The sequence below is a fragment of the Diuraphis noxia genome, unplaced genomic scaffold (genome assembly GCF_037042655.1).
Source record: "Diuraphis noxia isolate RWA-SAM2 unplaced genomic scaffold, SU_Dnox_SAM2 contig0001, whole genome shotgun sequence".
Classification (NCBI taxonomy): domain Eukaryota; kingdom Metazoa; phylum Arthropoda; class Insecta; order Hemiptera; family Aphididae; genus Diuraphis; species Diuraphis noxia.
This window is the reverse complement of record NW_028301711.1, coordinates 53,817,882-53,829,572: the sequence shown is the minus strand read 5'-3', so window position 1 is coordinate 53,829,572 and position 11,691 is coordinate 53,817,882. Positions and strand designations below refer to the sequence as shown.

The window sequence follows — 11,691 nt, the reverse complement described above, 5'->3', positions numbered from 1 at the left end:
ATAATTTCTGAAATTAAAAAAGTTCAAGATGCCCTGATAAATGCAACCTCTTATTAGTGGTCTACTGGCATAGGAGGCAAAAGTTAACTAGAACTGCCAACACTAACTACATAAACTTACATATAATATGATATAGTTATACTTATAAATATTTAATATCCAGTGGTGCAAATAGGGCTAGAATGTTTGTATGGCTATAGCCCCCACCTAATATAACATGAATAGTAACTGCCAGAATTATACATCCACATAAACGAGTATATTCACTTAAAATATTTAAAAAATATTTATTTCATATTTTCTTGAAAACAAATATGGGTATACAACTAATGATATTTTACACTTACCATATTTATCATAGGCAATATAAAATTAGGTAATTAATCATATTAATTTCAATAATTGTTGATCAATTGGCCATTACTATGTCCATTTATTCAGAGTATTTAACATTTTAAACAACTTTGGTTCCAATATTAACTCATATGAGTTAATTATTAATTACTATTGATAACAAATATTGACCGTAACTTACAATTTATTAAGTTTGAGCAATTTGTTGCAATTTTTAGTTAGTATATTTCTATTCAGACAATTAAATGTTCAAATAAATTGCAATATTTGTCACGAAATTATGTCTATTTCATCAATTTAATAGTTATACAATATACACAAGTTTGAAAAAAATATAAATTAATTTAATTTAATGAATAATATTTACTCAGTAGTCAGTTTCATCTATTATGCATTCAAAATTTATAATTTAGTCATATCAGTGTCAGGGCCCTTCCTTAAGGCAAATTAACAAATTATAAAAAGAAAAATTGGTGTTTCATTTTAGGTTTTAAATTTCTTTTCATATTGTAATATCGAAAATACCTATTTTTCAAATTGTATATTATGAACTATTAGGCATAAAATTATGTAAATAATGTGTGTTGCATGCCTACAATAATCAGTGGTGGCGCTAAACGTGGGCGATGTAGGCCATTCCCACGGCCTTGCGTACTAAAGGACTTTGTAATTAACCATAGAGAAATATGGGAGAAGTATCTATAGAAAAATTATTGTATCTATGAAATTATTTTATTCTTAATAAAAAATCATAAACATTCATCATATTAGATGACATTAAATGGAGATTTAAATCATTGAATGAATAAACTAAAACTTAAATAAACTTTGATTTTAAACATGGATATTTTAAGATCCATCACCAAAGAAGACCTCTATAAGCATTGTTGTGATTTAGGTACAGTTCTTCAAGAGGGTGAAAAGAGCAACATTCAATCATTTGATTTATATACGACGAATTACAACTAATAATTTCAAGTCTACCAGACTTTATTAAGGATGCAAAACAACTCATCAAATACATAATAGAAAATAATTTACAAGAAATATATCCAAATATTTATATAATACCTAGAATTATGCTCACTATTCCTGTCAGTACAGCTTCAGCAGAGAGAAGCTTTTCGAAGCTTAAAATAATTAAAAATTACTTACAAAATAGGATGACACAGAACAGACTCTCAGCATTAGCAGTTTTGTCCATAGAAACGAAAATTGTGATGAATTAAATGAAGATATACTGAAAACATTTAGTAAAGCAAAAAGCCGAACAGTTCATTTCTTGTAGATAAAAAAAAAATTGAAACTTCTTATAGTATTATTAATTTAATAAAATATGTATTTAGTTTTATAATTATGTGTAAATAAAATTATATTAAAACTACATTTGCAAAAAAAAGGTTAATAATTAGAGTTTATTGTTTTAAAAAATTCTAAATCTTAATATTTATTAAATAACTATTGTTACTTAAATAATGTCTACTAAAAAAGGGCCTCTTTAAGGCTACTTCACTCACATATAAATTTTACCTCACCCTGCCACTGACAATAATGTTAAAATATCAATATTATCAAAGAATAGAATATTATTAATACATTATTTATTATGATATAATATGATTACAAATTATGACTTTGTACTTTGTAGGTACCTACAAAAAACTAAATAGGTATTAATGCCTTGTACCTATGAATTTAAATTATGATATTTTTATTTACTTATTACACAAAAATGTCACTTTTGTAATCTGTAGTAAAGATTATTTAATTATATATATTTATTACAATAATTTTTGATCAATGTGCCATTATAACACATCCATTTGTGCAGAGTATTTAAATTGATCTTAAATTCCCGTATGAATTCATATCGCTCAAACTTAATTTGTTAGTTATGAATCATAAGAATTTATATAATTAAACAAATTTTTTCAATATTCATAACAATTTTAACAGCATTTTTTAGTGTATTTTTCAAAAAAATTATGTAACGAGTGCATTAAATTATTTTTTGTTTTTGTTTTTTAGACCATCTAAATCTGTTCCCTAGTTATAATCATTCGATTATTGAATTTAAAATACTAAAAATTTACAATTATTGTTTTTTTTTTTATTTAAAATTGTTAGTATTTTTATGCTCGGCGTGTTAGTGAAATCAGAATTTACCTACCTATCTTATTTACTTTTTAATTTTTTATGTTACGTAAACTTAATTGTAGGTTAAGCGTGGCTTATTTACAATAAAATAAAAAGTACCTAAGTAAGATAAGTAAATTTGGATTCAACACGTTGAGCATAAAATTAGTTACTAACGTCTAACGTTAAAAAAAAAAAAAATCATCAATATTATAATCACTTGGGAAGTAACTACATTTGTTTTTAAGGTTCTAACGCGTATCTATACCGACTATACCACTAGTCGCTACACAGCATTATTTAAATAATCTGCTTTCAATAATATCTTTAATGCTCGCATTAATAAATACTGTAAAATAAAGGCTCTTAAATTTCTTAATCATAGATTGGAAGGGTCCACAACCGTATTATCCACGACAAAAATCATACTAAATTACTAAGATCATATTTGATCTAAGGGTATAAGCCATAAGTCTAGGACACTAAGATAAATAATATAATATAAATATATTAATTTATATATTATCTATCGACTATCTCAGCCGTGGTCTACTGGTAGTCGACGTAAATATGGTGTTTATCTTCTAGTGATAGGGAGAGATGATAAACAATTACGAATACGATTATACGAATGCTTATTGCTTATACGAATGCTTATTGCTTATACGAATGATACCTACATGGCTACGTCGGTTTTTTAATTGCTTACATTTTGCGGTTTGGTGCCGAAAACAATAATTATAACTGCTGCAGTGTAGATCATTTAGAATGTTTAGATGTCTCAACTCTCGAATCTCGATTGAGGAGTTGGTACATCGTACATGATTAGTGATTACCTATAAATTAAATATTTAAATATTATCTTGTTTATGCTTCAGTATCAATTATTAAAAAGAACAAATGTTGTCTTTAAGTAATAAAATTAATAGTTGATGTGCTGATTGTTGTCTTTGATAAATACAACATGACGACTGGCAGTTGACCAATTTTATATTATTTTTCAATTTTCTGTTTGATTTGAATTACAAGTGTATTAATATCTGCCAGTTGCAATAAACCTAAAGGCGATATTATACAATTAATATGCTGATTTCATTGACTCAAGTTACAGAACACCATTAAGAATTTAAGACCTAAAATGTAATTTGAAAATTATGAAGGTAATATAGCTATTCCATATATATCTATTTATCTATTATTTAAAGAAATACAATAAAGTTGTATTGAAGTATAAATTATTAATGTAGCTATAATGAATGAATTAATTTAAATATTTTATGGTATTAAAACTCTTAAAATGTTCTCGGGTGTCAAAATTAATCAAGATTAATTAATGTTAATTACATTAGAGTTTCATCATCTCTTTAGAGGAACTCAAAACTTATTTCAATGATTACAATAAATTTCCTAGAACTTAACAGGAATAGTTATTTTTCCATGTGATGGAACATACATATTTTAAATTTGTGCCTCTTTTATTCATTTGTTCTTTAACACCTTAGCCAATTTAAATAAATATTATGGCCAAAGTTTTGGTTATTTTTTTTAGAAATTTAGTCAATATTATAAGCTATATAAGATAACAATTTATATTGACAATGTTAATAAAATGTTGAGTCATTCACGACAATTTTATCGCTCTTAACTTGTATGCAATAAACAAATCAAACATTTTAAAAATAAAACAATAACCTTTGTCTTATTTAATAATTTATTACTACACAATACCTACATTTTAATATAATTTTTAAAGAATTGAGGAATTAAGTGTTTTTTTTTTTTTTTAGGAATGAGGAAAGGAACTAATTTCATTCTTTAGACCCGATGCAATTCGTTTTTAATAAGATGAACATGAACAAAAACTCATTCCTTTTTGAGAGAATTTTCCAAGTACTGATTTATATACATATTAAAACTTAAGGTCAAATTTAATGTATGAAATACCTAAATTATTTTAGTTCTTATCAGTAATCTGAAAATTCTATTGTATTTTTGGAAGTCTACTTCTGAATACTCTCCTTTAAAGTTAAGAACAAGGTTAGTGACCACTGAATCCTAATATTTTTTTGAAATTTATTATTTAAAGAATCAATGATTTCCAAAATTAAAAAAAAATTAAATTTACACTTTATTTCTAATTTATTGAGCACTCTAAATTTAAAATTTTTTTTCCACTTATAATGTAATTTTTCATGTAGACAAATCATTTATTTGCAAGTTAAAGCCATTTGAAGTTTAAAATTTTTACTGTTTTGGTCAAAAAGTCAAGATTTGCTGATTTTAAATGCACCATATTTTGGCTTAATAGTTAATGTGACATAAATAACTTGTGGTACAGGGGTCAATTATTCTAGAGTTAATAAATTTAACAATTATGTATGTATGCAGCCTGGCCCAAAGGGTTAGCGACATAGGCTCATTTCTAGGGCAACACTTGAGTTGGGGGACGGCGATTTCTAAACAGTAATAATATTATTATTTTAGAAGCAGAAAATTTGATTTTGCCTATTGCACTATTTTTAATTGAGCTGGCCTTGTATAAATGTGTTATAAAATATAAATTTTTATTTTCTTGATTTTAATATTTGAAAAAGGAATTTTATTTTTATTATTATAACTTCTAAATTGTTATTATATTTGTGTTTTTTAGGATGATACTTTGTGAAATGGAATTCCACATAGAATGAAAATTGTTGAGTGGTCATATTTTATAATCATGGATAATCAATTTGTAAAAGGATCAGTTCAAATTTAATACTACACTTTAGAATCATAAGAATAATATTTTACTAAAATGGAACAAAATTCTATAGTGGAAGCTTACGAAAATGCATTAGATGATCAAGTTGATGTTGAAATGAAACATCAGTATATAAAAGATAATAAATGTAAAGAAGAAAAACAAGAGTCACCTGTTTGCTTAAACGAATTAACAGAAAAATGGTATGATACTAAAGATGAACCATGGGAAATTAATGTACATAATAGCAATGCAAATAATGAATATGTAAGCACTGGAGATGTAATGCAATCACAACTATTAAAAAGTGATCCATCATATGAAAATACTAGTGAAATTGAAATTATACCAGAATCAAACAATGTTTTTGATCATAGATTTGAAGCTGAACACCATTTTGAATTTGATTTTAAACATACTGAGGATTTTGATTTAAGCTATGACGAAAACAATATAATTTCAAATGGTTTTTCTGATTCACTTTATACGGATAATTTTTATTGTTCACTTTATTCAACTAGCTTATCTAGCCCTAATATTTCTCATTTTTCTTGTTTGCCTGAAACAAAAGAAGATATTGAGGATTTTGAAACATTGTCATTAGAAAATAGTAATCTTATTAACGATACATTAGAATGTGATCTTTTACAATATGTGTTAGATAATATTAAATTTGAAGATAATGATAGAGTTTATAAGAATTCTGAATGTTTTATAGGTAACAGAATAATTAGTAACCCTGATATAATGTACAATATTGAACTTCGATTACATCTTAAAAAAATGCAACTCTTTGCTGAACAAATTTCAAAAACACCTTCTGACTTAACGGTATTAAATAAATGTATGGAGTTAATGTCAATTCCTAAAATGAAAAAAGGGCAACAAATCACTGAAAAATGCGGATCATTATCTGAAGATTCTGGATTAAATTATAATGATAATCAACATATGGACCGAAATAAAATTATAGTCAATCAAGTAGCAGAGCACTCTCATACCGAATTCGATTTTACTTCAAAAGACACTTTATTTGTTTTAAATGACCAATCTATTGATGATATAAAAAGATTAGCTGATATTATGAAAAACAATTTTGATATTCAATCCAAAAGCTCAACTATGATCAGTATTGATCCAATTCAGAATAGACTTCAAGAGGTGAATTGAATTACATTGTTTAATCAGACTTAATCTATTAAGAGGACGTTTCACCCGCATGTGTTGTCACTGTCTTACAAGTGCGTAACATTGCAAAAACTGTTTCACGCAGGAAAGAACCGAGAAAGATACAGTTATAACTAAGAAACGAAATTTTCACCACATAAAGAGGAGAATTTTGTTTGTGCAATATTGTTTTTATTTTTTCGATATCAGAACTACAAAAAATGTTATTCATGCTTAAAAAACACAAAATTAATGTATTATAAAACAATAAGAATTTTTTTTGTATAAGTGATATCAAAAAAATAAAAACGATATTGCACAGTCAAAATTCTCCTTTTTATGTAGTGTAAATTTAGTTTCTTAGTTATAACTGTATCTTTATCGGTCCTTTCCCGCACAAAACAGTTTTTGCAATGTTACACACTTGTAAGACGGAGACAACATGCGGAAACACATGCGGGTGAAATGTCCTCTTAAGTTATAGATTTTTGATGCCTTATTGATAACATAATCAATATTTAATCAGTAATAGCATTACAATTAATTTATTGCAATTTTAATATTATATTATTCCCTTTTAGTGATTTTTCTAGTAAATTTGTTATTTTTTGATTATGGCAGTTTATATTAAAAGTATAATTAATAATTTTGTTATTTTCAAAATAACTACTATTATAAATTTATATTTTTATTACATATTTTAATATTCATTACTTGTTATTTAAATTAAATAAATAATTTTATTAGTGACAGAAAGGATCTATTTAAAAATCAACAAAATTTAGTTCAAGTTCCAAACATTATATGTGAACTAGTTCAAATTATAGTTTATGGTTTTCAAAATGAATTATTACAAGTTCATCAAATTGAAATAAGAGTAAATTATTTGTAAATAATATTATTATTTATTTTTAAAAAAGCGTAATATTATATCGACATCATATCCAAAACATTAAAGCTTATGAATTATAAAATATTTGTTATAAGTAATGTGTTACTGATCAATTTTAAAAATATAGTATTTAGTCTCTAGCATAATATGACTTATTGTCAATAACAAAATAATAGATAGTCGCTTATTTTACGTGAATGCATTCTTTCTAATTATTGATTTTTATGAATAATTATATAAACTTAACTAATTGCTTGAATAAAAAATTATGTATCACTAATTTTTAAGTTTCTGGTTTGTTTCAGATAGGCCTGAAAGTTGATATGATGGAATTGATCAAAAATTATGAAAATGATGTATTTAGTAGGCGAAAAAGGTTACTTAAGGAATATGAACACTATAAATTACTAATTAATCAGTTTGTAAAACGTGAATTATCAACTTCTACTGTTAAAAACAAATATGATACTCAAGAATTCTTTGTTGAAGAGCAATCAACGAGTAAAATAAGTGCTTTAGGGAAGAATCTATTCACTGAAGAAAAAACATCTATAAGTGCTGAATCAAAGCATATTAATAATATAGATACAGTTACAATAAAATCTGAAAATATTAAAACTAATACAGCTGACATTCATGATAGAAAAATGTACTCTACAAAATCTTTGAACACTGATGTACAATTTAACGATCTCTTGAAATGTTCTCATATGGTATCTATATCTTCAAACTCTAAATCAAATTCATATATGAATACAAAACCATTTTTAAGCACTGATAGTTTATCTAAACAAAAGAATAAAACAAAAAATATTCTTCTAAAAAATGAAAAACAATTTGATGTATCAAAGACTGTTAATATGTTTGGTGCAACTAAAAACATCAATATTGATAAATCAAAAATCCAATCTACCTCAACTTTAAATAAAACTATTCCCAATTGTGTTAAATCTATTGGATTTGATCAAGCTTCGTTCCAAAAAATTATTGATGAATTTAAAGGAAATTTCAATGATGAATCCAATAATAATCCAGATATCAATAATGCAATTGATCGAGAAAACTATTCAGATAATCTCTGAAGTGAGCCAGAAAAATAGTTAATTTAAATGTCTTAAAAGGACTCCGCATCTACTTAAGTTGTCTTCGGAGGCACACCCTTGATGTTTTGTTTTTAAGGAGGTTGTAGCTAAATAAAGCTATTTTTAAATATGTACAGAAATATCCAAAAGTGTGTTTTTACAGAATCTTAATTAGTTAGTTGATAATTTTTTTACACCATAATCTCATGTCGTTTCCCATAAAGTTATCAAAATGTATATAGAAAATAATTTTAATTTAAGCCTATAAGCCTCACTCTCTTGGTTGTCTCCATCCAACAAATATACAATGTGGCAATTGGTGTTTAGCCGAACCAATTTCGAGTTGCTAAGTATAAAATTTAATAATTATTTAATTTAAAGGTATGAACAATATCTATGTATGATATTTAGTGAGTTCTTATCCTTTTTATATTAAGCCTTATATGTATATTTTTTATTACTTTTCTGAAAATTAAAATATCTTAAATTCTAATGTACAAACACAAATAAGGTTCTTTCTTTAAACTTTGATAATAGGTTGATACATTCTTAAATAATTATATCTTATGTTTTTATGACAATGACAAATACTTGCTTGTATAGTTTCCTTTTTAGCATTGATATTATTGTATTCATTTAAGAATTGTACAAAAAAATATTAAATTTCATAAATATATCATTATAATGTTTTAAAATTGACATTAACCGTTTTAAACAATTTTTTTTCAATAATGTAAATTCCATAAATTATAATTTAAAAAAAATAGTTTATTTTTAAATACTATTATATAACCTTATAACAAAAAATGAGATATGATTATTGCATCATTATTGTATATTTAAGTATTGATAAATCTGATCTGACAATAAAAACTATAACATATAGTACACCCAACAATTCTTATTATTTATTTACTATCTATTTTATTATTTAAATTATAAAAATATTAAAACAACACTATGTTACATGTCTTTTTTATATTATATCAAAAATGTCATTCAATACTTATTATTTAAAGATCCATAATTTGTTCGGTGTAATAAAAATTAATTTCCATTTTAATTAAACTAAATGATAAAAATGATTAAATTTATTTTCTAGCAATACTTTCATTTGTCGCTTGTTGAAAATATTTTTGTAGTTACGTAACAGCCACTAGAATTTACAAGTTTCTCTTTTCTACATTTTATTTACTATTTGGTACAAATAATATTACTTTTCATGTATGAAATACATTTAAATCGTTTTGTTTGATCTATAATCTTAATTATCCAATAATTATAGCCTTTTAGATAATACAATGATAGCAGAGAAAAGTCTATTAAGTAGATGTTTAAAAAATATAAGTTTATTTTTCTAAATATGCATTATATTTTGTTAGTTATTGCTAATTCTATTTAGAGTATTTTGAAAATATTATAGTAGTATTTAATGTGTGCATTTATTGATGAAAATAACATTTTTAACTACTTACATATTAGTTATATCACTATAACCTTTGTCTGTTAATAATACATTTAAAAAATTCCATATCAACACATTTTATATTTTAAATTATAGCTAAATGATAAACATTATTAAAATTGTATTAGAAACCGAAATCTTTTTTAAGAAAATGGCTGTTATTGTGTAATGTACAGAAAAACTTAGGAAATTCCTATAATTTATGTAAAGACTTAAATACTGAATAAACACCTTTTGTAAGGTTTTAAAAAAATATAAATTAAAGCTTATTTCCTAAGTATTAAGATAATTTTTATTTTGTCAATTGCCTAACTATAATCAGTAATTATCGATACAAATATAATAATAAACAAAAAAAATTGAAACTGAGACTTATATAAATATTTTATTTTTAAATTAATGTAGGAAAAATATGCATATTAACTTTATAAAACAAATAATGTTCACAATAAAAGAATTTTAATCAATAATAATGTGAAGTAGTATAAATAATTGTTTTATTTACAAAAAGACATATTAATGAAAACACACGGCTTCATTTTATGTAGTTGTCGATTGTTCTTCATTAGGTGTTGCAGCTGAGTTAACTTGATCCGGATCCGCCTGCTTTGCTTTTAATTTGGCGTATCTATTATTCGCAAGCCAATCTAAAAATGTGGCTCTATAAAATATGTTACTGTTAATTTAAATTATTATTAGTGTTATAAAATTATATATACATACTTGCAATGCTTATATGTACAACTAACACTGCAATATTCATTGTCCCATTCTGGATGTTGAACAGCTGCATTATTACATCCTTCTGCTATGCACACATCTTGTGATTTAAGATCAGGAGTAGTAGTACTGATGACTCCTAATATATATACAATAAGAGAATGAAATGATACGATTTTTTATGAATGATAATGAATATTTTTTTTTTGCAAAATATATATTGCATAACTTATGGATATGTTATATAATTATAGTTATACAGTTTATATTTATTACTATCATATTTTTTTCAATTTAGAAAATGTTGTAAATAATTCAAATTTCAATTCTTGAAATTAAAATAATTAAAACACTAAAAAATAATATAGGGGTTAGAATTTAAAATTTAATTTATCATTTAGATATTTAGTAAATAGATAATTAAGAATAAAATATTTTAAATTCATATAATACATAAACAACTATTACACTGATGTAGTAGTAATTATAACTGGCACTCTTACCTACGGTTGTTACTGTCGTGTTACTTGTACTAGTAGTCACTGGGACATCATTTGTGTTGACCTCTGAATTCTCTGTGGTAGACATGACACGTCTTTTGATAATAATCACAAAAAAACCGTAGTATAAATGATTCAGTGTCCGGGGCTTGAGGATAAATAGAAAAATTACAACTTCAATGATATAATTTGGAAATATTATCAATAGACTATTGAGCAAAGGCTATAGAAACCTGGAAAATAATATTATGTTAACAATATAGTAAATTTGATATTATGTTGTACTCAGTACTTACATTTGTGAATAAGCTATAAAGGCAGTAATGAATAATGACACCATTGGCATTTTATTTCCATAATAATTAAACATTAATACTTGATGTACGGTAGATAATTAAATTCTTGCGGGCCTCAATAAATCAATAATGCTACGAAGTTTGAGGGACGTTAGTCGTTATCACTTATCACGGAGCATAGTCGTAAACAAGACATATACAACAAACTATTTTTTTTATTTTTTTTTTATAGAGTTTTTTTTTTCATATGGAGTAAACACTAAAATATCATACAAACAAAATATATTATTATCGCCACCGCCGGTAGGACAAGTAAACAACTAAACAAGTTGGAAATGT

General features: G+C 24.8%; 2 protein-coding genes and 1 pseudogene across 4 annotated transcripts; 2 read left to right on the top strand and 1 right to left on the bottom strand.

The window, feature by feature from the left end:
* The first annotated feature begins 314 nt into the window (after positions 1 to 314).
* On the top strand, positions 315 to 1,642 carry LOC149060903 (uncharacterized; annotated as a pseudogene).
* Positions 1,643 to 3,099: 1,457 nt separating this feature from the next.
* Positions 3,100 to 9,269, top strand: LOC107162203 (uncharacterized). Of its 3 annotated transcripts, XM_015508991.2 has the most exons (4): positions 3,100 to 3,650; positions 4,278 to 4,380; positions 5,141 to 6,391; positions 7,595 to 9,269. In XM_015508991.2, the coding sequence occupies exons 3-4, from the start codon at positions 5,285 to 5,287 to the stop codon at positions 8,369 to 8,371; spliced, it is 1,884 nt and encodes a 627-aa protein (XP_015364477.1). In that variant the 5' UTR covers positions 3,100 to 3,650; positions 4,278 to 4,380; positions 5,141 to 5,284; the 3' UTR covers positions 8,372 to 9,269. The 3 variants fall into 3 exon arrangements, with proteins under 3 accessions (XP_015364477.1, XP_015364478.1, XP_015364479.1); XM_015508992.2 differs by lacking the exon at positions 4,278 to 4,380; XM_015508993.2 differs by lacking the exons at positions 3,100 to 3,650; positions 4,278 to 4,380 and adding an exon at positions 4,415 to 4,527.
* A 926-nt stretch (positions 9,270 to 10,195) lies between these two features.
* LOC107162216 (TOX high mobility group box family member 4-A-like) lies at positions 10,196 to 11,607 on the bottom strand. Its single transcript, XM_015509014.2, has 4 exons — positions 11,353 to 11,607; positions 11,060 to 11,289; positions 10,560 to 10,695; positions 10,196 to 10,497 (listed from the first exon to the last, which is right to left on the bottom strand). The coding sequence occupies exons 2-4, from the start codon at positions 11,142 to 11,144 to the stop codon at positions 10,377 to 10,379; spliced, it is 342 nt and encodes a 113-aa protein (XP_015364500.1). The 5' UTR covers positions 11,145 to 11,289; positions 11,353 to 11,607; the 3' UTR covers positions 10,196 to 10,376.
* Between the last annotated feature and the right edge of the window lie 84 nt (positions 11,608 to 11,691).

What these genes read in the sequence shown, in the direction of transcription:
- LOC107162203 (XM_015508992.2), top strand. Translation starts at nt 5,285, where the DNA reads ATGGAACAAAATTCTATAGTGGAAGCTTACGAAAATGCATTAGATGAT. An exon ending in TTCAGAATAGACTTCAAGAG is followed by an intron (nt 6,392 to 7,594) that starts GTGAATTGAATT and finishes GGTTTGTTTCAG; the next exon opens with ATAGGCCTGAAAGTTGATAT.
- LOC107162216 (XM_015509014.2), bottom strand. Translation starts at nt 11,144, where the DNA reads ATGTCTACCACAGAGAATTCAGAGGTCAACACAAATGATGTCCCAGTG. An exon ending in CACGACAGTAACAACCGTAG is followed by an intron (nt 10,696 to 11,059) that starts GTAAGAGTGCCA and finishes TATATATATTAG; the next exon opens with GAGTCATCAGTACTACTACT. An exon ending in TGTACATATAAGCATTGCAA is followed by an intron (nt 10,498 to 10,559) that starts GTATGTATATAT and finishes CATATTTTATAG; the next exon opens with AGCCACATTTTTAGATTGGC.